At 36.8% G+C, this 26720-nt stretch overlaps 1 protein-coding gene across 1 annotated transcript in view; it reads left to right on the top strand.

Moving 5' to 3' along the window:
- Not10 (CCR4-NOT transcription complex subunit 10) overlaps positions 1 to 26275 on the top strand; it is a 132816-nt gene extending 106541 nt beyond the window's left edge. The window contains exons 12-14 of the mRNA XM_083139457.1: positions 7237 to 7346; positions 17700 to 17778; positions 23894 to 26275. Coding sequence (XP_082995583.1) covers positions 7237 to 7346; positions 17700 to 17778; positions 23894 to 23949 — 245 coding nt within the window. The 3' untranslated portion in view covers positions 23950 to 26275. The remainder of the gene's footprint in view (positions 1 to 7236; positions 7347 to 17699; positions 17779 to 23893) is intronic.
- Positions 26276 to 26720: the final 445 nt, after the last annotated feature.

Here is a 26720-nt window from a genome sequence, read left to right as displayed (position 1 = left end):
TCTGTAAACAACTAAATGGGGCATGCAACTGCCAGATACATTTTTCTCTAAATTGATTATTTGTTCTTGTTTTCGAGTCTCAAAATTGCGGTTCGTGAAAATGAAATTTTCTGACTATATTTTGTACTTATTTTTAAGACTTGTTGTAGCAATTATTTTTTTGCCGGACAATGTAATTGTGCTAGGTAGACTCACAACTTCTCAGTAATGCAGAGAAAAGGAACACATATTTGAATTACAATAAAATATAATGTTTTTATTTTTGAGTTGAAAATACAAAAGTTATCTTGAGTTAACATAGCTTTCGCTGCCATTTCCTGCGACGATTTCTAAAGCAATGGATATTTTAAAGTATTGTGAAAATGGCACGGGAGAAAAGTTTTGCTACTTTTTGCTATTTTTGACAAATGTAGCTTATTTGTGAACGTGCTCTCCTTTGTTAATGGGCAACCCTGAATCAAACGTGGTCACGTGTTCGCATGCTAGGGGAATAGATCGTCTCCAATTTCGCTATCAGCTGATGCTTAATATATATAGAAGTAGTGTAGTGTAACAGAAATTTATTCGAACATCCCCAACAATGCCTAACACCCCCAAAACTTTCATCAACACCCTCCCTAACATTTTCCCCAAAGACTCAACTGTGTAAATATTGCTCAGAAGCAAAATTACTTCCTAAGTCCGAATTATAATTACATTAAAGCATTAGAATAACAATACCTTTATTGGTTAAACTAATTGTATTAATTTCGAACATATTTATTGTATTTCACAATTGATAAAAATGAGAGAAAGGATCATGTTTAAATACCAAGCTGAAGCGCAGGAGCACAGGTGTGGGTGAAATTTGCACAAGCAATGTTTCTACCCTGTGAGGGGAACTAACGAAGCTTCATAGCTGCTTCAAGGTCATCGTGACATGACATTCGAGAGTGTTTACTGGAAAGGTACTGAGAAGGGTCACCTCAGGCACTCTCATTGGTAAAGATGAAAAAAATATTTTAAAATCACTTGGGTCATTTTTACCCATTCACGTGTCCTTGCACCTACCTTAATGGTAGTGGTGTGTCATAGAAATCCACAAAACATTATTCCTGAAAAATCTGATGAAGATAGAAATTATCAGATTAATAATTTGTTTAATTCGTGTTAGATTCTATAAATTTTGAAAATATCGCTTAAGATCTTTAGTGTTGGTGTGTCACGGTGCTGCAGCAAAGAGTTTATCAGTTGACTTTTAAAAAAATGTGCTGTTTGTAGTTGCTTTTTCTTCACTCTATGCAATCTAAAGAGCAGATTATCAGTTTTGAAGAAAGTAGTGACAGAAATAATAAGTGATATACTGAAGAGCTTCACTGGGAAAATACATCTAAGAAACTCACATTGACCACCAAAGTACATTTAAAGGAGGAAGAAAAGATACCGGAACTAGTAAATTAATATTATTTCATACCTTAATAGATATTAATCTATCTTGAAAGTGATTTGATAGGAAGTCTATTTTCCTTGCTTTAAACATTTATTGTGCATATATTCATTTTAACGATACTTCTCACATTTATTATTACTATTATTATTATTATTGTTGTTATTATTTTTTAACTTTTCTAACGTTGGAAGCGGCTCCGGCACCCAACCAGCGTCGAAAAGGTGGTCAGGGGCATGATGCTGTTCACATCACCCCCACTCACGACCGGATCAAGAAAGTGTGGGGCGTTACCCCCACACCCCCTATATGCCTTTATGGCGTGGTGCTAAGCACAGGGGAGCACTTTTTTTATTTATTGTTGTTATTATTTAATCTATTTCTGGAAATGGATTTTGGTCATCCAAGTGTATTGTTTAATTTTACTGTGGTTCCAAGTGTGTATTGAAATAGGTCAAAAATATACTTTTTGTATAAAAATCAAAATAATCAATCTCATGTGGTTCTGTGGACCCAAAGTGTGAATTATTCCTTAAAATAGCTAAACTTATACATTTGTATTGATTTAGGGGTCAAATAGTGTGCTCCTGATTTTTGCCAAATTTTTTCGCATTCCGCATCACTGTGTAATGGTGCCATAGTGGATCATCACAGCCCAAAAAATGTCGCTGACAGAAATCTGCAGGAACAGTAATGGGTGTGATATTTTGGGATTTTGAGGGCATAATACTCAAGAGCACCACCTTGAATGCTGAACCTGATGTTGTCCTGTTGGATAAATTATATTCAGCTTTAAAGGAAAGAGGCAGAGGAAATGGTCAAAAGGCATCCTCTTCCTCCAAGACAATGCTCCTTCCCACAAAGCTGGCATCACAATGCAGAAATTTCATGATTTAAAGCATGAACTCATTGCATTGACCATCCCCCCTATTCCCACGATCTGGTCCCATCATACTATAATCTTCTCCCCAAACACAAAACACACCTCAAAGATACTGAATTTAGAGACACCAGTGATGCCATTTCGTCGGTAGAGACATGGTTTGCAGATCAAGATATAACTTCCTATTAACATGGGTTAGAATTGCTGCAGGAAAATGTGTCATGTGTGTCATTCAACCTGAAAGGGAACTATGTTGAATAAAATAACATCCATTAGTCACTGACGCCATTATTTCTTTCTGAGGCCAGAAACTTATCAAAAAACCCTCTTACATATAAATCCGTTTTCTGTTGATCATTTTAGAATAGGTAGCATTTGACAAACTTCTTGCTTGCATTTTCAGACCAGTTGAGTTGGAAGAAAAACTTTCTATTGTAGGTTATGTAGTTTGTTGAATAGCTCTTTCTTTAATGCGGATAATAACTAATAGACATACGAATCGAGCAATAACAATATATAGCACATTAAACTTTTAATTTTTAGATTCATATTTGCCAGTTTTCAGATACGGACAAATCACTTTAGATTGATTATTGTCTGTCAGCCAGACATGTTAATCGAGTTAACCAATAGGAAACTAACCTCTCCCGCATGTAGAGCCTCTCAAGTGCTCGCTTTTCAAACTAATGCAATACACAAAGGATCGTAGCTTGAGAACTAATTATCATAGAGAGATGAAATCCTTCTATTTTTTTCAGAATGATAGGCACCACAATAGTCAAAGTGAATGAAAAATGTAGTGTGTAACAGTGGTACATTCCTACAACCATGCAAAGTTGCATTGAAAATAGGCTGATACTTAGTGGCAAACCAGTGTGGCCAGCTTACAGAAGAGAAAAATCCAGAAAATTGCTTAAGTTTGTTCAAAACTTACAATGCAAAAACTTTCAAAAGTATTAGAAAATTCAACTTTTTAAAGATTATTTTTTAAATTACAGTAAAACCACTGACATTATCTAAAAATTTAACAGAACATTTTTTTCTTGCCCATCTAATGAGGATTAAGACTAAAAAGAAAGATTATCTACCTATGACTATTGGTTGCAGACAGAGCAGGAAGTGAGAGTCTACGAAATTGATGTTTTGGGCAGGTGCTAAGAAAAAACATTCAAGTTAGGAAAAATTTGAGTGACCTTCAAAATGACCACCTACTAAAACATAATTAATGACATTCTCTTTAACCTTAAAGCAAATTAATTTTTATTTGAAATTTTTCTTTTGAAAATGCTTTGTTTGTAAGATATTTTGAGTTATCAACTTAAATGGTCAACCCTGTATATGTTAAATTCTTCTTTTGTCACAAATGTCAGATTTGTTGTTGATTTAATGTTTTAAGTCCACTTTATGCTCAGTAAGGCTAATCGGGACTAGACTTACAGTTTAAAGTGGGATCCGAACCACTACGTGCCTCCACCGGAAATTGAACTCAGGACCCCTTGATTACAAGGTGACAATGCTACCACTTCACCACGGGAGAGGCCACAAATGTCAGAAAAAACAGATTTAGCAGGTGGTAAAATTACTGACAGTCTCTGAGGTTGTGATGCAGTTCAACACAGAGAAAGCTGATTCACACAACACTGTACTGCTTGCAAAAGTTCTTATGCTCATAAGACATTGTGATTTTGTATAATTCATCAAAGGTGTCAGGGGTATCAACTTTCTTCTGATATGCACTGAAACAAATAGTTCCTCATTTGACAGAATGCTGATTCCAGAGACTGATAAACAGGGAACGGATTTATGTGTAAATACATATTTATGTATAAAGCTGAAATCCTTTATATTTTGTATTATATTTGTCCATCATGCATGTAGACTCGGAAAATTGTTTTTGTTTTCCATATTTGTACATATATTAGTTTTTGGCCCTTATTTTACATATTTTAGTTATTTTTTACGTATTATTTCCATATTTCAGAATATTTTTCAACATGTACTCCATATTCACACAATAACTACATGTTCCTGTGTGATCGAAAGACTTGGGTGAATTTCTTGTGAATAACTGACAAAGTCTGAAACGACGTAAAACGAACGAATGTGTATGACCTTTTTTATTACACCCTCCAATTGCGTTAATTACAAGTTTTTTGTCAACTGAACAATATATATTTTTTTTCATCTCCCAACTCTTTGCTTTTGCTATTGGAGATACCTGGCTTAGACAATTCCCCCTCCCCTTTCTCTCTCTCTCTCTCTCTCTTTCTCTTTCTCTCTCTCTTTTTTCTCTCTCTCTCTCTCTCTCTCTCTCTCTCTCTCTCTCTCTTTCACTCACTCACTCACTCACTCACTCACTCACTCTCACACTCTCACTCACTCACTCATATATATCGGCTGCCAATAGCCAACCAATCAGAGCCCCCTTGTGATGTGTTACTCGTGACATTGCACACTGTTGCGAAATATTCATTCATGTATTTCTGTGCCTCAAAACTAAAAATATACATGTGATCGAAAGGTTATAGCACTGGTTCGCAATGTGTGCACCATGAAATGTTCCAAGATTAAAATTGTAAATTCAATCAGTGATATGATTGTTCCAAATGTGTGCTTATTTAGTACTTCTTTCATACAAAATGTTTCTGAATTTGAAATACTCATCTTCTAATTACTTCGTGTTCTATGAATTTATTCTTCATCAAGTTATGAGCAAAATAATATCTGCTGTCTACATTGATTGATTGATTTGGTGTTTTAAGTACACTTTATGCACAGTAAGGCTAATCAGGACTGGAATCCGAACCACTATGTGCCTCCACCGGGTATCGAACCTATAAACGGAAGGGGGTTCGAATAATCTAGATTACGTTAGGCATGGATGTATTTACATAAAAACAAACTGAAAGCAAACATACCAAAGTACCGTGACATAGGAGATGCAATGTTTAGGGTTTTAACGGCCCAGAAATTCGGCCAACGGATAGGAAATGTCTAAAGGTAAAAAAAAAGGTAAAGTGTTCCCCTGTGCTTAGCACCACGGCATGAAGGCGTATAGGGGGTGTGGGGGTAACGCCCCACACTTTCTTGATCCGGTCGTGAGTGGGGGTGATGTGATCAGCACCACGCCCCTGACCGCCTTTACCCCCCAGGGTTTCCCCCGGGTACCCATGTTATTCGACGCTGGGTGGACGCCGGGGCCGCTTCCAACGTTAGAAAAGTTCCCGGATTTGAACCAGCCGGGGATCGAACCCGGGACCTTTAGCATAGTAGTCAGACGCGTTACCGACTGAGCCACCGCGGCCACTGTCTAAATTTCTTATTTGTTGGTCTTCAATCACAAGCCAAGAGATTAAATTATGTTTCACAAATTAAGAAATCAGACCATGGATTATAAGTGACACTAGAAGTTTAATTCATGTTGCGAACATACTTACAAGATCTCGTCGTATTACACGCTCACCTTCTTCGCCGTCATTTGTTGACAAGCGAATTAACTGGGTCAGAACAGATTAATACTGCTAGCCACTGATAGCCAGCATTCTGCACGAAACAACTTACATTAAGTAGTGTTTTTATGGACGCACCTTTCCTCTTCGTGATTTAAAATAACTAACTTAAAAGCACAGTATATAAAATGGAACTTTTGATGCACAGAGTCCAAACTTGGTCAAGTCTTTTCCCCTCCGATGGTGAAGAAAGCTGTTGCGAGAGTCTCCCTTTAAGTTCTGTCTTTCACCCCCATTGTCTGAGTACACTGTTACCGAGAGGGATTGTCCTCGTTCCCTATTGGCCCATACACTTTAACTCCTCCCACACGTGACTTAAAGTTTGCACTGAGAAGTAATAATCGCGTAGCATGGAAACACAACTTCTTGTTTGCGGGGTTGATTTGGAGGGCAAAAAATATCTCGCTCTAATTAAATTAAGTTCCTCGTGAGTCCACTGCGAGCACTTTCCATTGACAAGGGGTCAAATTTATGCTTTTCTTGGCTGCCATATCTCCAGTGGCAGAAATAAATATTCTCGAGTAAGGTCGCAGTTCAATTTTTCACCTCAGTCACTTTGGCAGGGAGATGTTTAAACTGTAGACTGACTGGCGCACTCGCAAGAGTTATGTTCCGGTCTGTTGTGTGCAGAGCTGTTGGTTTGATTCCTGGCCTGGGCAGTTGCATACTCCCTCGAGAACAGAGGATCGTTGTTCAGGACAAGGGCGAGAGTCTCGTTGGGGGTTTTTAATTTTAAAATGCTTGAAGCTTCCTGATTAGCTGCATCCCACCGTTGTCCCCCTGCTTCACTAAATTTCAACCATCAAGCCGAAAGTGAATTGATGGTGACATGAGCCGAATGTAGACTGGATGGTTTATTGCAGGAACACACTGGCTTCCTTCTCTTGAAGTAGGTCCAGTGATTAAATATAGGCCTGGCATTTTCTCAGAGAGCAGAAAAATGAGAGCTTGGAGAAGTGTGGAGAAAGACCGAAATGGTAATTGGTACATCAGTCATAAACCTGGGACCCCTTGATTACAAGGCCACTGCGCCATCGGGGAGGCCCATCTGCTGTCTACATTTTCACTTGTCAGTGCAAACAAATTTACAAAGTATTTAACCTATTGTCGGGAAGGCTGATGGCAGTGACAGGGAAAGCTCAGCCCTCCTGGCCATTGCCTGGCTGTGCCTCTGAAATTAACAGACAGTGTGTTAACTTTTAGGCAGAATTTCTTTATCATCATGTGATAACTCGCTCAAGTGCTCTAACTATAAATGTGTAATATGACAGTAAAATACCTCTTATGTCACGTGCTGGCAACGTACTTCTTAAAATCAACAGAAAACATACAAACTGCATGATAAAATACATGATTTTTAAATGTTTACAACTTTCAGTAGTGAAAAACTGGAATAATTATTTCTTGTTGTCTTTCAGCCTGGTATCCAAATACACTTGCAACAGTGAAGGCTGTTCTCCAGTACAATCTGGCTGTTTCTTTTGCTATGCGAGGTGAACTGGACAAAGCAGGAGAAACTCTCAAGCATGTAAGTAATTTTTATGGAGACTTTTATGGTTGGTTTAATAAAATTGGTTTCATATTGTGCGATATTTTTTGAGAATAGAATAAATTGTAGAATGTTTGGAGAAAGTGTGGGCTTACAATAATTGAAATTCTTGCCACTGGAAGGAGGTTCCGTTGTCTGCTCACTGATCTTCCTTACCAGGCTCCATGATATGCCAGATGGCAAGTCCCTGCATGTCTACACTTCACACGGCTCACACTTGCACTGCTTCACACAAGCATGTGACGCAACTGCCATCTACCGTGTGACAACTGAACCCACTTCTGCTGGCAGAAGTTTCGTGGCAAGGCATATGCACGTTGATATGCACGAGGTGGCCTGTTTTCCACTGACTGGCCCTTATATATGTACAGGGTTAGGGACCGTTAAGCCTAATAGTTACGAAACACAATAAATTACAAAGACTGTCAGTGCTTTTCTCTATCTTTCATTGACATTATGACTTTTTGCGGACCTCAATTAAACCATTCTGTGACTTCTCATTATACACAAGTTCCTTCCAATTGTTTACTGCTTCAGGTCTTCATTTCTTTTATTTTTTTCTGAGAAATAAAATAATTCACAACTTTGAAACTACTGAGACTGGCGTAATTGAAAGCTCTTGCTCTAGCTATTCTATTATTTGATATTGTTAACAAGAAAGTGTTGATATTAGGGCTGAGCCGATACCACTTTAAACCAATACCGATACTCTTACAGATTCCCACCGATACCGATACTGATACTTGAAAATTGCAATAATTAAAATATGTTCAAAATATTGATCAATATTGATGTGTAAATATCAGGGTGGTGACAGACCTGGACAACCGGGAAAAGTCAGGGAATTTGAGAGCTCAAAGAAAGTCAGGGAATTTTGTCTTGATTGACTTTTTTTTTTTTTTTAGATGTTATGAAGTGCTGCATGGAAATAGGAAATCTTGTTAAGTCTCGGCATCAACTTTTAGGCATTTTTTATGCACAACACATGAAAACAAATAAGGATGCTATACAACCCGAAAATTTGTTGAATGTCGTAGTACAGCATTTGTCAGACAAACATTTAAGCTGCATTGATGCTTGCAATTTTTGTTGCAGATATTGCTGTCTGAGACTAATGTCGAACTTCGACAAAATGTTTCACTACAGCATATGACAAGAATCACATGCATGGTACTCTTATGGAATTAATTCTTGTTGAATGTCTTCAGACTGCGACATCTGCCAAAAATCGCATGCATAAACGGAGCCTTGTACAGTCATGGACAATTCAGCATTGTAACAATTTCATTGACTTTTAATGGGATAGTTACAACCCAGAAGTGTCCGTGACTGTACATCCGAGTTTGTCTGGTGTGGTTCCACATTCCATTGAACAAACTTTTTATGCATTTCAGACATAGCAGTTTGACATTTGTTCCCTGTTCCACAGATTGCCCAGCCAATTCAATAATTTAACAAACAAAATAGACATCTGAAAATCTGGCATGTTTTAGAAGGCTGTTTAGTAAAAATATGCAAGTCACATAATCACACGTAATATTAGTTTATGTTATTATTTTTCGTGTTAATTTCTGTTGTTAGTACATTCCAATTTAAAATGGCTAATGCTGTATTTGGAATCTTCTGTTAAATAAATAAATTTGTTATATGCAACATCCGAAAATAATCGCATGCATTGCGCTCTTATTAATCCGATGTTCCTTGGATGTCCCAGAATAATAGTTTTTGTAGTTTACGATATTTGTATATTTGTCAGATGCAACATCCAACAAAAATCAAATTCATAAAAGGAACCTTACACTGCTGCACCACTGCAAATATGCTGCTAGAATTGTATTACTCTTCTGGCTTACTTTACCTTATTTAATGTAGCAGTGCGTACAAATGTTTTCTTTCATCCCCCTAACATAATACAGGTTATCACACGTTTACATTGACATTGAACTGTTATTCCATGTCAAGAATCCAGCGAATCGGGATATATCTATTGAAAAATATCATGACAAAGTGGAACAGATATCTGCATTCGTAAACGTTAACAAAATTTGACTTGTGCATGGTCACAACCTCAGTTTTCTACTATAGTCGCAATTCACCCTCCACCACCCACCCACTCGGCCCTGATGCGATAATACTGAAATAAGTTAATTGCTGCAAACTCTGTTTATGAATTTGCAGTAATATCTGGACACATTTTTCACCCATCCGAAATAGCAAACTAATGCGAATTTGGCATAAAATGCAAATTTTTGCATTTTTCACTTTTTTTTAAAAAAAATGTTCTTAAACAACTAAAAATAATGCGAAATCCAACATTAGTGTGGTTTTTAGTCTTAAAGAAACAAAATATACCATATTTGTGCATGTAGAACGTGCCTCTTCAGCTGGTTAAAGAGATTAGTTGGCATGTGCAAGGTCGGGAGTGTATAGGAGTGGTCTAACATCTCTCACTTGAAGTGATTGAAAAGAACCCACATGCACTCAGCTGTATGGGGTAGTGCACATTAGATCGACCTTCAGTAAATTGTCAGCACCATCGTAAGACCATACTGTCGCTCATAACGTCCGGTTTGTACACCTCACACAATTGCTGGTGGCTCTATACTGATGTCCCACTTCTTAGCATGCAAAAATCTGATTACCGTAAGCACCATCTTTCTCCTAGCACTGACCTAACACGACTGTGCTGCGATTGCAGCAGATTCTTGTCTATAAATTTCTTGCCTTAAATTTTTAATACAGTACGTATATACCGTTTTCGCCAGCAATAATGGTATAACTGCATGTTCTCATTTTCGCAGTACATGGATAAACTGTATACTGTGAATGTTTGAACTGAAGGAGAAGTTCCATTGATAATGTAAGGAAATATAACACTTTGTTTTGTAGGATTCCATTGTTTCATTATCAGAACATTTACTCCCGAGAATCAGGTTTAAGGGATTTTAGGAGTTTTGGTGCCAAGCAGATACTATGTGTTGCCATGTGTGCATCGAATAAGTCACGAATTTTCCCTGTCTAAATCTCGCTCATATTATGTGCAAAGGTTAAGTTGTTTCATTTGTAGAGAAAAGAGAAGTATGATACAAGAGTCTGCACTCATGGGTCTTGCAAGCAGAGGGATCCAAACCTCAGTGGAAATATCAACATATAATAATGAGAAAGTCTAAGGAAATTGATAAATTACAAAATTTATTTTTTTATTAATGGCACTTCACTCAAATCTCATTTACTCACAACTTTTAAAGTAATCAATTTTTTTTTAGTGGAAAATATGAAATTCTGCATATGAAAGAATTCCTGGAATAAATTCTCCCTAGCTTGTGAATTGTAATAATTTTCCAACTTCACTATTATGCAGTTTCAAATCATAGCGAAATGAAGTCAGTTTCTCTCTAAATAATATTGGTACTGAACACAATCCATACCTGGATCTGTATGTGAGTTTATTATTTCCATTTGTAAAAACATGGATTTAGTTTATAATTGTCAGGGGAAAATATAAAATTTGTCCTGGAAATGTCAGGGAATTTCATTTCTGCTTGTCTGTAGCCACCCTGAAATATTCTTCTCCAATTATATGGATCAATTTACCAAGAAATTTGCTTTAGAACATTCAAGAATTGCATCAGAATATTAAAATAGATGTTATGTAATCACAAAATTAAGTTTTTAGGACAAAATTGGTGCAAAATAAAAATAAAGTTTGAATTTTGCATAATTTCCAGGTTAATTAGACTCTGCGAAAGTGTTGCGTGTCATTTTTGCAGACTCCATGAAAGGCCAAAATGCCAGAGAAGTATCGGTTGGTATCGAAAGATGAATTCCAACTGATACTTTCCAATAACGATACTGATACATTGGCATCGGTATTGGCTCAGTCCTAATTGATATCTACTTTCAATTTTTCAACACTTTTTCAACAATGAAACTAATGAACCCTAAAATTCAGTACTTTACAGTTTTTGTTCACTCACTGGGTATTTTCTTCAAAGAAAATCTAAAACTGTTTGCAAATTTATTTAGGAAATTTCAGTTACAGCAAATTCTGACCAGTTTATGCTAAAATAATTTAACCTTTTCAGTCCCAAGGCCATTTTCACAAGTAAGCCTCTGTCCTGAGCCGATTTTGAGCAAAATGCAGAGTTTCAATTAAATGAGTGTAGATCGGAGACTAATTGCCCTAGAGAGATGAGTGATATACTGTTGTACACGGAATGAATCAGAGATTCAGACTATATGAAATTTATGCAAATTCAGCGTATATGTGGCGGGGGGAGGGGGCTAACTCTCAAAATTCCAAAATTTCGGGGAAAAAAATTGGTTCCCCCACCCTCCCCCCAAGAAAAAAGTACATGACAGTGTCGACATGCACATGGAAATGATCGCTGACATGTAAGGAACACAAAAATATTTGCATTATTATCATATGACTAATGTAACTTGAGTTGTACCCCCAAAAGGAATGGTTGGCACGCCACTGATTCAAGCTTCAAAATGCAGCGGTACCTTCAAATGACTTTAGCTCAGAGACTATTTACACTGGAGATATGAACGATATACCGTTGTACGCAGAATGAATCACAGATTCAGACGATATATAATTTATGCACATTCGGCGTATATATGGAGGGGAAAGGGGAGAAATCCTCTGAAAATACTTTTTTTTTTTAAAATGGCGTTTCGCCCCCCCTCCCGCCCCCCGAAAAAAGGATATGAAAAGTTCAAAATGCACATAAAAATTATCGCTGGCATGTAAGAAACAGAAAAATATTTGCATCATTGTCGTATGACCAATGTAACTTGACTTGTACCCCCAAAAGGAATGGTCGGCACGCCACTGATTCAAGCTTCAAAATGCAGTGGTACCTTGAAATTACTATAGGTCAGAATGAATCACAGATTCAGACGATATATAATTTATGCACATTCGGCGTACATATGGAGGGGGGAAGGGGTGAAATCCCCTCAAAAATACTTTTCTTAAAAAAATGGTGTTCCCCCCCCCCCGAAAAAAATGTCAAAATGCACAAAATGCAAAATTTGGCATATATATGGAGGGGGAAGGGAGAAAACCCCCAAAAATTATTTTAAAAAATTGTCACCACCCAAAAAATGTCCTCGCACTTGGGCACAAAACGGCACCTACGCACAACATTCACTGACGAAAAGCTAGAACGCAGTGAAAAATGAGCGCCGATTCTTGCAGCTGCTTGAAATTCAATTTTTAGAACTCTGTCGCAACTTGTGGACACTTGTGCTAAAAAAAACAAAGGTTTCCTTCAGCGCGCTTCGAAATTCCATTCTCACAATGCAGATTCAACAACCAGTCTTCCCCCTCCCCCCACCCCCACCCCCTGCTTGCACCCTCACGGAAAACTTTCATTTTGACATCAGATACTGATTAACAAGCTTCCTTCGAATGCAGTTCACAGGCGGGAATGAAAAGCATTGCTTTAGAACAACAAAGCCGGTCTTCCTTTGTCGGCAAAAATTTTCCCTTGAAAAGAGACGCAAAAGAGAAGTCCCTTTTCCCGCCTTTTCCCCTCCATTTTCATGAAGACAAAAAAAAATCCAAAAAAACATTCCTGTTAAATACATGTGTTAGGAACAATATATATAAAAAAATCGAAATTCTAGCCAAAAATAGAAACGTTATAACGTAAAAACTATGACCTTGACACAGTGTCTCGATCGAGATGCTTGGGGCCGTGAGGCTTACTTTTGGGTATCTCGATTGAGACACTTGGGACTGAAAAGGTTAAACAACCAAAGTGAGGCACACTCCAATGGCTTGACTGATTTCACATGAAGTGAGTTTATACAGAAAATAAATTCTTGCACTCATTATAATCTTAAGAGATATTTAAACTAATCTTTTTTGCACCAGTTGTCTTTGTAACATTTAATTCAATTTGTAGAATATTTTTTGTTCTTAATGGTTCACATAACCACTTTTTGTAGATGCAAAATAATCTAACACAGTTATTTTTAGTGATTTTTATTTTATTTTATTTGCGACGTTTCGTTCTGGTTGCTTGGTGTAGCTAGAAAAAGTTCTGGGAAACCAGAACAAAACATCACAGATAAAATAAAATAAAATCCACTAAAATAACTGTATTAGAGAATATTTTTTGTGGGGGGGGTGGGGGATGTTTCTAATTTGTGAGACATCTGTTGCTATTTGCATGTTTGTGTGGTAATACAGTGAGTGTCACGGTCGACTTGGCCGTGGAGTGGCAAACTGCGTGCAACGTCCGCATAACTGGAACCTCTAGCTATGTAATGAATAAGCTCATACAATTACATTGACAGTTAGAATTAAAACGAGCACGTACCTTGTTACAAGAGCTGTTGGAAATGTTGTCCTCCTGATTCCACACATTTATGGCATTTATTAAGGAAATTTTCACTAACACGTATCACCTGATGTTTTCTTCCAGTTCTCCTAATGTATGGCTTCCAGTTTAAAAGCTTAGTAGCTCGACATGCAGACAACTTGGAAATTATTTTTCTTGTGTAAGGTGCCAGAGGGATTTTTTACCCTTAGCTCCATATCAAGAACAGACCCTGTTTCCCTGAATTCGTTCACAAGTATCCAAACACACTGTCTGTGCGAATCGGGAGCATCTGGGAATTCTGCTGCAAAATACCATCTATCTGCATTACAAGAATTCGTAATGATGCAAGAGTTGTACATAAAACTTTGCTGTTTTAAATTGTACTGATAGCATGGCATTATTAGACTGCAGAAAAGCACTACTAATTCATAAACTAAAACAAAACATTCCAAAATGCTTGTTAACACCTTAACGTTTCACAAACACCTGCAAACTGAACACCAGCTATCTGGATAATGAAACACTGATGCTTCCAGTGGCAACTCAATGTACAGCTGTGTGTCTAAATGCCGGCAGATGCACTCTCACCAACCAGCGCACTGGCTGCCACTCCATGGTCAAGTCGACTGCGAGACTCATTCTAGATGTAACAACATATATAGCTAATATTGCCTTGAAAAAGTCAGGGAATTTCATAAAAAATATTCAGACATATAAAAGTCATGGAGTATTACACATGGTTGCTGTTCCTTTCAGTTAATGTGGGTATTTCTTTCACATATCATCGACCTCGTCACAAAGTGCTATATCCCAAGTTTTTCAATTTTTCAGTGGAGCAATTTATATGTTTGCACATATAATTAAATTATTAATACACAAGAAGTAACATTTTGATGGCATAGTTTATGCATTTTAAGGTTTCTCTTCAAAGAACATTCTCAAATATTGTATTACATCTAGTGACATAAATAGGACGTAAATGAGATGTAACACATTTTTTAACTGTATTATAAGTTGATTGGGAAGTTTCTTATATTATATTTAAGTGTAATAACTTTTTATTAGAATCATTGTGGATACTTGATCATTTTATTTTTCCTCTTTCTTTTTCATACAATACAAGAATTAGTCATACAAAAATGATTGTTACAAAATACTTGAACAAAATTGTTAAGTCTATTTTTTTATTTATAAATGATTTTACAAAGTATGCATAATTTGCAATTTAAAAACAGTTACATAAAAGGATTTTTAACTATCAAAATAGAAATTTGATGTTTTACCTCAACACATTTATTCCTCTACTTTTATCTAATTTGGGTGAGCAAAGGGAAATGTTGGTGCTATAGTGGACAGCATGAATCTAGTCTAGTCAAGGTCACACCACCTACATACAGTGTTGCCAGTAAGCAACTATTTCAACTTTCAATAATAAATCTGAAAAAAATGCTAGAAAATAGTACTTAACCGTAATGAACATTACAGGGTATTTTTTTAATTGAAATACTTTGTGGCCATTCAGAAAAAAATGAAAACATTCTTCCATGAAATTCATAAAAAGTACTGTATTTACTCATGTATAAAGCACACTTTTTTCCCAAATTTTTGCACCCAAAAACTGTGCCACGTATTACGCACGGAATATTTTTTCATGTTTATGGAACCCTATCATGTTACACATATCGTTGTAAGGCTTGAATTCTGTAGTTTCTAAATATGGTGACACTAATGTGCAATGCAGTTGAAATAAACTCATCACAAAATGAATGAACGTTCTGAATTTTTGTGGTAATTTGGATGAAAGAAGAGATAAAAAAGGTAAAGTGCTCCCCTGTGCTATGCACCATGCCATGAAGGTGTATAGGGGGTGTGGGGTTAGGGCCCCACACTTTCTTGATCACGGCCGAATGTGGGGGTGATTTGATCAGCACCATGCCCCTGGCTGCCTTTACCCCCCAGAGTTTCCTCCAGGTACCCACTTTATGCAATGCTGGGTCGGCACTGGAGTTGCTTGAACAGGTGGAAAAATCCCCAGTTCTCCACCACCGGGGATCGAACCTGGGTGTCTCGCATGGTAGTCAGATGCCCTAACGACTGAGCTACTGCGGCTCATGAAAGAAAAGATAAGGAGAAAGAAAATAATAGTTAGGAGAGTGTAAATGCCTTAATGAAATAAATCTTATTCTGCTAAAAAGTATATATTTTGAAGATTTTTTTTTTTTCAGAAAATTTAAAGAGAAAATTAGCAAACCCACACATAAAACTTTAAAGGCCATTTTCCACGATTTTTCACTTTGTAATGTAATGTTCTGCTACAGAAGAAAAGCAGTGCCGTTCTGGCAGACTTCGAGCATGCAACTTCCAACACATGTAATGTTGATCAGCGGTATTTGTTGGGCAAGATATAACAGAAAATAACTTCCTGAGCACTGCAAATCCATAAGGTAATTTTGATCTCCCTTTCTACTATTACAGAATAAATAAGGTGGTTAAAGAGTGAAAGCTTTTGGATGGTTAAACACAGCAGAGGGAGAGGGGGGAGGTGGCTTGGGTTAGTGACTTACTGCTTACACAAGAGGATATTCTCCACATAGCAACAGATGACTCATTGAATAGGTATGATGTCACTATAAGACCTACAACTAAGAAAGCCATTTCTTGAACCTGGATTATACTGCACATTATACACGAGATAAAATTGTTTGTCACTTTTCCCCATCAAAAACCAGGGTGTGCATTATACACGCGTAAATACAGTATTATTTTTGCTTCAAACTGTAAGAGAAATATAGAAGTAATGAGACAAGATGGTTAAAAAGGTGAAACATTCTTAATATTCATAGATATCTACTTTAGATATTTTGTACACAAAATGTATAAGCATTTGAAGTAAGAAAGTAAAATGTTCCAAGAGTCGCAAAAGATTTCCAGTTATGTAATGTAAAATATTGTCACTGGCTAACTAGCATTCTGCTTGATCACATAATTACTTCCAGAAGCCAATTTTTGTTTTCCTTTTCATGCCAACAATTATCAACTTAGGATCAATTTGGCTTTGTTCCTAGGATCAATCTGCCTTTGTTCCACTTTAGATTCTATAATATATGGGGCCACCCATGTATTTATGGTAAACAAACTGGGCACATTTTGGGATCAAAAGAAGTATATAAAATGGAGAATATAGTCCTACATCTGATTTAAAAACTATAATTAGTGCACAAAATGAACATTTTCTTTCTAATAGCACTTTATATAGTTATCAGAGTAAGGTTAGGTAAAGGTACCCATGTGCATGTGCACACATGCCATGAAGGCATATGGGGTGATGTGGAGGTAGAGCTCCACATATTCTTGATCTTGACCATAGTTGGAATGATTCATGCCTTGGCCACCTTTGTTCCCCAGGTTTGCCCCCAAGTATGCATTGGTACAAGTCTGGATGAGCCTCAGAGCCACTCAGGAACACAAAATGACTGGCAAATTCCTGATCCAGATCACCTGCCCCAGGATTCAAACCCAGATCTTCCACGTGGTAGCCAGATGCTCTACCAACTGAGTTACCATGCCAGAATATTACGTTTATTCCTATGTAAAGCAGTCCATTTTTGCTTCTCAATATTTGCAGTAGAATTATCCAATTTTTCTGTGATTTTGCATAACTTGCAGGATAATCCAGACTTTAGAGCGTGTTCTGTTTAATGTTTAAGGGTTTATTTCTCATTTTGCAGGTCATTTCACATGGCAACATTTTATAGGCAAATGCCTTTCAAAATCATGAAAATGAGCATTACATCATGTTATTTCACATTTCTAGTTTTTGTCAAAAAATGAAATATGCATATCTCTCATTAACCAACAGCACCCAATCTTGGTGATAGGGCAACTATCTACGCCTCCAAGCAGGGTGACTTTATGTATGCAGAAAGAAGGTTTAAATATTATTATTAATGTACATTTTTACGTGTAACTTTTTATCTCTCCTTTGTTTTAGGTTTGGACATCAAAAAGTCCCTCTTGCGATGTTCCCATTCATGTAATAATGCTAGCACTTTACATTGAGATACTCTTGGGTAAGTGATCCTGCCTTTTCTCTTCTCAGAGTTTGTTTCTGTGTATATGGTTTTAGTGCTTATAACCATGGAAGGGATTTATATCTAAATACATATTTATGGATGAAGCCAAAATCAGTTGTATTTTGTATTATCTTTGCACATCATGGCATGTAGATTCGAAAAATTCCATTACTATTTTCCATATTTGTACATATATTATATTTTGGTTCATATTTTACATATATTAGTTATTTTTACATATTATTTCCATATTTGAGAGCATTTCTCAACATATGCTCCATATTCATGCAAGAACTATATGTTGCTGTGTGACTGAAAGTGTTGGGTGAATTTCTTGCGAATAACTGACAAATTTGAAATCCACTCCCGTTACTTCTTGCGATATTGAATGCAGTTTTAGTCGATATAATCCATCTTAAGAGACAACAGAAGGAAATTCACGTTCGAACACTTACAACAAAATTTTGTTATTCGTTGTTTTGGAAACAAAATGAAAACCCATTTTGTGTTGTTTTACAATTAATGCCAATGTAAGCATACTGTGTTTTATCAGGGTGGCGACAGACCTGGAAAAGTCAGGGAATTTGAGAGATCAAAAAAAGTTAGGAGAATGTCAGGGAATTTTGTCTTTTAACTGTTTTTTTTTTAATGCAATGAATGTGCCAGTCGTTTGCTTTGAAAGATGCTGTTATGTAGTGCTGCATGGGAACAGTAAATCTAAATCTTGGCCCCCTATTATGCACAACACAACCACAGCACCAGAACAGAAACCAGTGATTGGGGGGGGGGGGAGAGAAATTTCTGGAGGGGCAGAAAAATTTGATAAGCCTCTAAATATCATGTGGAAAATGCATTGAAGTATCATTTTTCTTGTCTGTGTGGAAGTAGTAAGGGGACAGAACACTCCACAGATTGGGGTAGGGTGGTAGGGGCATTGCCACTGTGGCACTGTCCGATAGTTGTTGGGCGACATAGCATGGCATTTTGTCGGACATTCTGAAGGAACATGGAAACAAAAAGGGCACTATGCAACCCTGTAATTTGTTGAATGTCGTGGTACGGCATTTGTCGGATGAACATTTAGGCTCCATTGATGCATACGATTTTTGCCGGATGTCGCCGTCTGGCTAATGTTGAACTTCGACAAAATGTTCACTACAACGTGTGACAAAAATAGCATGCATGGCATTCTTATGGAATTGATTTTTGTTGGATGTTTTCGGACTGCAACATCTGACAAAAATTCCATGCATAAACAGAGCCTTGTACATCCGAGTTTGTCTGGTGTAGTACAACATTTCATTGAAAAAACTTTTTTGGCTCCTTATACAGGGTGTTTCAGAGTGACCCAGACACTACCTTTTTCTTGAGAACGGGAGATCGTATCAAGTTGAAACAAAAAAAATGCACCACTAAGTTGGGCCCAAAGAATCTGTAGAAAGTATTTGCAACAGTCTGAAAGCCACCCTTTGTGGTTTTAGTGGGGGGCACATGCCCCGTTCTTGCGATTTTCAAATGGGAAGGGTATATTTGGAATGCAGATTCGGAAAGGCGGGGAAAAAATACAATTGTCATATGAAACATTTGTCTGTACGACATACCATTTTCCATGTAGATAACGGTTTTGCAAAAAAAGGAAGATGAGCCAAAGCGAGTATACCGAGCTTAACAATTAAGATAAGTGCAGCACCATAACAGTTTCGGAAAGTGCAGGACACAAGCTTTCCAACGATATGCCACATGATGACTGCGGGACTAAAAAAGGATGAAACCGCGTGACCCAAAAAAGGGGGTCTAAAGTTAGAGAAGAACTCGAAAATTTCAAATGGCAAGGGGGTCGAGTAATACCTCGTTTTAAAGGTCATTTTTAAAAATGTGCGTAAACAACGAAAAATACTTCGAAATCCAACATTCATGTCTGTTTTAGGCTTAAAGAAACAAAATGTGCCATATTTGTGTAACTAGAACACACAAGTTTTCCAACATTTTATCCAAGAGAAAACTGTAGGGGTATGCGGGATCCGGAAAGTCGGGACCAGGTTCGGAAAAAAAAACATTTCCTAGCCCGATTCCAACTGGGAAATTACTTCCCAGCTTTTCGGAATCCCGAGCAAATCTCGGGAAATACCGAATGATCATTTTAAAAAGTCGTTATTTCTCAATGTTTTCTGCATTGTAAGTGTCTGAAACTTATCGGAAATTGTTAGTTTTTATTCCAGAAATGCAAAAACAATCACTTAAGGTGAAAATGACGTGTAAAATTTAAGATTTGGAAGTCGGAAAATTGCTTTCCCGTCCCAAATGCCAGGATTTAAAAAAATTCCTGTCCTGACAAAAAAGATTCTGTCCCGCACACCCCTAGAAAACTATAATGCATGTTGTACGTGGAATAATCCTGACAACCACATTCAATGAAATATTTCCCAGGATTTTCTCATCTTCTATCAGAACAATTTGCACCTCAGAGCAATGTAGCAGGGTTCACACAGAAGCCACATCATCAGTATTTGTCACGCGAGAAGTGTTTTGAATCACCGTGCTAAGTGGTGCTATTTTCGTGGAGATCGAGATCGACCTACCACCATAGGGGAGTCATAACATCTCCATTTGTCGAGTGAGAAATAATGGAAAATTAATTTCTCAAAAATCAGATCCAACATATCAAACTGTCACAAATACGTACACCACGTGAACTATAATTTAAAACAGTAGTTTAAAAACACCATGAAGGTATAATTTTAGGTATATTTGCCACAAAATGAATTTTGGGAAAAATAACACTGAGTAGTAAAAATAAATAAATAAAGAATAACACCAATTTGGAAGAAAAATAACAAAAGATCAAGGTCCCTACCGATTAGGCATAAATAAAACAAGAATATCAGTAGTAATTGAAAGCATTAGTTACAATGTCTCCTAATCTAATTTTCAGCATAATCACCACTATTGTTCTGGCATTGTTCGTAGCATGACACTAAATTTTGTCCCACTGGAACTATCTGTACTGCAATGTAGCTGTCAAAACTTTGTCCTGCCAGAAATCTCTTCAGCTGAACAAAGAGATGAAAGTGGGTACATGCAAGACCAGGACTGTATAGGGAGTGGTCCAAGATGCTGGATTCTGAGCATGCAAAAATATGATTACCACACGTATCTTGCAGTTGGTGGGAGACTGTATGAAAGCTGCCATCTTTAACCTAGAACTGTGCTAAAACGGCTGCATTTTACAGCGCCACCTTACATGACACTTCTTTCTGCCTGCACATGCATGTTGCGCTCCGACCACTAGTGCTGTGTACAGATGCCATTGGAACTTTTTCTGGATTCCCCTAGTACATAAACTTTCAGAAGCTGTTATCAGCAGCATGTTCCTCTTTTAATATTTGATTACCTAAATCAGGCACCTTTACAATGCAGTAGATTCCCTTTCCATAAATTGCTTGCGTTTAATTTTTAATACATATATACCCTTTTTGCCAGTAATAATTGTATAAATGCATGTTGGCAGTTTCACAGTACTGTGAATGTTTGTACTGAAGGAGAAATCCCATTCATAATGTAAGGAAATATGACACTTTGTTTTGTATGTTTCAATTGTTTCACTTGTGTGCAAGGGTTAAGTTGTTTGCTTTACATAGAAAAGAGAAGTAGGTTTGTGCATTGAAAAATGAATCTGCACTCATGGTTCTTTCAACAAGAGGTTTCCAAACCTTGGTGGAAATATCAACATATAATAATGAGAATGGATAAAGAGATTGAAAAATTACAAATAGCATTTTGTAGGTTTGGTGTGTATTACTCGCAATTCCAGAATATAAAAAGACATTAAAAAATTAACGTTAAAAACTGTACTTACGTATGCGAGTATGTTGTTCCTATTTTCCTTTCTGTAGAACTACATTTCGGAGATTAACTACCCCCTTCTTCAGGTTCGTATGGAAAAACTAGGTACTTAGCATAGTACCACGTTGAAATGTAATAAAAGGATTGTGGACAAGGGTTGGTGTGGATACATTTAAGTTATTATATCCTCGCCCCAGACGTATATAAAAAGCTCGTCGTTCACTAAAACTTGCACAATAAACCTATTCTCATGTTAAAAACGTTAAAAAAAAAACTAAAAAACCCTGTGTGTATCACTATATACAACTTGAAGGTTTGGTCATTCCTGCTCAACTGGCTTCCTAATCTATATGAAGGTCACTCCTCCGCGAGACGCTTGGGACTGAAAAGGTTAATATACCTAGATCTGTATGACATTGTAATTTCCATTTGCAGAAACATGAATTTAGTTTATAATTGTCAGGGAAAAATGTAAATTTTTGTCCTGGAAAACCTGGAAAAGTCAGGGAATTTTATTTCTGCTTGTCTGTAGCCACCCTGTAGTTCATGTAGTGTTTCATATTATTAAAAGGAAATTTAAATATGTAAGTTATGCTAGCAAGTGCATTTAAAATACACAAAACAGTAGTGGAATGAACAAAAATGTAATGCAATCAAAACAGCAAAATGTCCTGAAAAATGACCTAAAAGCGAAAAAGGCTGAAAAATGCCCACCAAAAAAGGTAAAATAAAAACAATGATTTCTGGTTTTAACTGAAACGAAACTGACTGATATCACGTTTGGCATTGATTTCAAGGCTCAGAGAAAAATATGATTTTGCATCATCTTCTGGGCCATAATTATAATTGTATTTTGCTACATTTTCATTTTCTTGAACCAATTTTTATTTCTGTTCTCAAAGAATATGGTAATCACTGTATCAAGCCATTTTCACTGGCAGCACTTTTTCTCAAATAATAATAATAATAATAATAATAATAATAATGATGATGAATTAAATTGCATTGTCAGGAAATATGTGATGAAATAAAGTGTCATACAATGTTTTTCACTTGCACTTATGCCTGCATACAGAGATGCGGAGAGAATCTTTATTCCTTTTTTATGCATGTGATATATATTTTTATTGGCTTACTAAATATTTTCTGTGTGTCTTTAACCTATGTGTAGTAATCTTTATGACAAGTTACAAAAAGAACCTAAGTTCTGCTTTCTTCATTTTTTAAAAAAAAATGTTCTTTCGTTGCATTCCAATTTCTAGACTAACGATAAATACCTAAGAGTAATTTGAGATGAACATAAACAAACATTTCATTGTTACAGTGGTGGATTCATACCTTTATTTTAATTGTAATGGAGCATATCTTGTATAAGATTTTATTTTATTTTTGTTATTATTCGGATGAAATCAATAATCAATGATACGGAAATTGAATATTAATTGTCTGTTTTTCACCTCAGAGGCGTGACCCCTGTAAACAAATCAAGTAGGAACACATCAGGCGAACCTGCTGGCATACCCTTCTCATCACTATGGTTTTGGCTTGTAACTTCTGAACAAGGCTTTTCCAGACAGGTGTTGCTTATCTCATATTGATGCTTTTGTCTCCTTCCATCATCCCTGAAAGTTTGTAACATGGTCACGGAAACACCCTGTGTAGTAGAATATACTTTATAGTAATATAAAGTACTAATATGAGTGTAGGACATTGCACTGTTCGGAGGTTGTCAACTGCTGCCAATATTCTGAGCGTCACTGAAATATTTCACTTAGTAGTTATAGTTAATGTAATACTGATACAGGAGAAACTGCTCAGTTCGCATGAAGATTAATGCATGAGAACCTGCTGCAATGTTAAGCTTTCTTCAGAATAGCTACGTCCCTGTTCCCATACATTAAACCTACAATTTGTGGCCATTTCCTCCTCCTAAAGATGTCATTACATGTCAACGTACCTGCTTCCAATTCTGAAAACTGATCTCACGATATGCTTTTAGCAGTGCAAGAAATGTGTGAGAAGGTTCTAGCCATATGCAAGAGGTATTTGATCTCAACGTTATCCCTCCATCTTCATTTTGGCCTTCCTACAGGACCCTTACCATCAGATTTCCCAACAAGAATCCTGTGAATTCTTCTTTCCTCTCCCATTCATGCCACATGGCCTGCCCACTAATGAAATTTGAGTAATTTCCTTGTGAATTACTTTTTGCAATTGGCAGAATATTTTTCCCAATTTTCTTTATGTATTTTGTGTTCTCTCCTTCCAGGTCATGCTGATGTATCTCGTTCAATTGTTAAGCAACATTGTCCTCAGTATAGGTGAGTGAGAAATCCAGTGTTCATTGACTCTCACCCATAGAAGGATTGAGAATAAATATGGAAAAAAGAAACTGATGTAATAATATGCATGCAGTATTGCTGAGTGATTGTGAATCTGAACTGTGTTGCTTTACCCAGTATCATTATGTTTCTATACAGTTGACTGGTGGCAGTGAATTGTATTTGTAAGTTAGAGAAAAAGTTGTATTATAAAATTAAGCCCTTCATAAGTAAACTACAATTAATATAATTGATCTAAGTTTTCCCAGGTGCTCGTGTCACAGCTTTTTCAATAATTATGATCTCACTTAATTGGCATAAATCCTGGATGTACAAGGGGGAACCAAAAGAAACCGGAATTTTTATAATAAAAAATTGTGTTATTATTTTTAGTTGTTACAAATTTAATCTTAAAAGTACTGTCCATTTGATGAAATGCACCAGTCTAAACGTGTTTTCCATTTTTCGAAGCAGTCCTGAAACTCTTGCAAACTGATGCCTTTTAATGCCTCTGTCGTTTTTTCTTCACCCTTCCATGTCCACAAAATATGTACCTTTAACATTTGGGAGAATAAAAAGAAGTTGCACATAGCAAGATCAGGTTAATATGATGGGTCATAGTACAGCCAGCACTCCCCACTTTTCCACAACTCAGAGCGTTTTCATCTCAATCTCACCGCTTCATGCAAACGTTTCAGAACTTGTATGTTAAATGCCAGGTCAACAGTCTGACCATTAGGAACAAATTTTGAGTGAACAATGCCGTTTGCAACAACAAAAAAAAAACAAAAAAACAAAAAACAGCAGCATCGTGTTGACATTGGACTTCACTCGCCATGGTTTTTTGGGACTCTTCCATTTGCTTCACTGCTGCTTCGTCTCTGAGTAGTAGGCATAGCACCAACTTTTGTCACCAGTAATGACCTTCAAAAGAAGGTCAGAGTCGATTTTAAAATGTTCTTTCAATTCCCGACACGCATCCACTTGGGGATGCTTTTGATCAGCTGTGAGCACCTGAAGGACGAATTTTGCTGCAACTCTTTTCATTTGCAATTCCTCGCTCAAAATCCGTTGGCAGGACACACCAGACAAATCAACAAGTTCATCAATTGTTCTGCAACGGTCTTCCAAGACCAGTTCACCAAATTCTTGCGATGTTTTCATCCATTCGGGAGGTCGAGGATCACTCTAGGTGGGGAAACCACTCATATACTTGTGTTTTTCCCAGAGCAGCTTCCTTGTAAACTGTTTCAAGCAATACAACTGTTTCCCCTGCCATTTTCCCTAACAGAAAACAGAATTTCACAGGCACAGGTTGTTCAAACTTTTCAGCCATCACAAAAATTGACCAACAAGGAAGAGGAGCTTAACAAAAAGATTTACTATGTGGCACCACAACTTCACTTGACGACCCGGTTGGCAGACTTATGCAGAAAGGCAAGAGGCATCTAGTGGAGGAAGCATGTACTACAATGGGCCTGTCCACCAGAGAATGATTCCGGTTTCTTTTTGGTCCCCCTCCGTGTTTATGACATTGGAAGATTTCAATTTTTATTTTCCTCAATAATGAATAATAAAACTAGAATAGCATTTATAACTGCTACTGTGTTATAAGATTACTTTAAAATGGTACATCTAAATGCAAACGAAAATTTGTGAACAAGATATGCGATTAAATATTTGATACCTGAAAGTTCTCCCATGGCAATTTATTCTTTATCATTAGCAGAAGTTATTCAAATCATCTTGGATTTTTAAAAATATTATTTGTATATTTCGCTATTATTCTTTAATTTAATGAGCTCAGTCATTAGGGTGTCTGACTACCATGCGAGAGACCCAGGCTTGATCCCCGGAAGGGGAGAACCTTGATTTTTTTCCACCTGTTCAAGTGGCTTCGTCGCCCACCCAGCGTCGTACAAAGTGGGTACCTGGAGGAATCTGGGGGATAAAGTGGCCAGGGGCATGGTGCTGATCACATCATCTCCACCTTTGGCCGAGATCAAGAAAGTGCACCCCCTATACGCCTTCATGGCATTGTGCAAAGCACAGGGGAGCACTTTACTTTTTACTTTTTTTTACTCTATTATACTTTAATAATTTAGATGTTCCATGTACCATTTTCTACAGATTTCATGCCTTGTAATGTTATTATTTACATGTTACTGAAAATGTACAAGGAATCGTATCAATGAATATGTGCGACATGTTTAATATTTTCTACAAGATTGTAATAATCACACACGAGAAGAATGTGGTATATTAAATGTAATGTGAATCCTGTGATCTGTTACCTTTATTTCAAAATTAAATATAGTTTATATATTCAAGTGTCTTTTAATCATTGTACTCCTACAAAGCTTCACCTTTAGTGGATGGAGCCACATGCATGAGGATAGCTTCTATGGACCGAAACCTTTCATGCTTTTTTCAAACTTGCTGTGATACATAAAAAAAATCGTAGTTTGAGAACCAATTGTCTTAGAGAGATGAAATCTGTTTTGTTTTCTTTTTTAAGGACATGTCTTTTAGCGGAGGTGAAATTTATACGTTGTACCCTCCAGTAATGACAGTTATGGAATAAGAAGAAAAAATATATTAAAAAAATGGCATGTTCCTGTGCCCACCACAATTGACCAAAGTAAATGAAAAATGTAGTATGTAGCAGTGGCACATCCCTACAACTGTGCAAAGTATCATTGAAAATAGACCCTGATACTTCTTAGGGAAAAAAATAAATGTATAAGGGCGGCAGTGTTGCTAACTTACAAATAC

Source organism: Lepisma saccharinum, chromosome 17 (assembly GCF_977018435.1).
Source record: "Lepisma saccharinum chromosome 17, izLepSacc3.1, whole genome shotgun sequence".
Taxonomy (NCBI): domain Eukaryota; kingdom Metazoa; phylum Arthropoda; class Insecta; order Zygentoma; family Lepismatidae; genus Lepisma; species Lepisma saccharinum.
The sequence above is the reverse complement of the archived record's forward strand: the minus strand, read 5'-3'. Positions and strand labels throughout refer to the sequence as shown.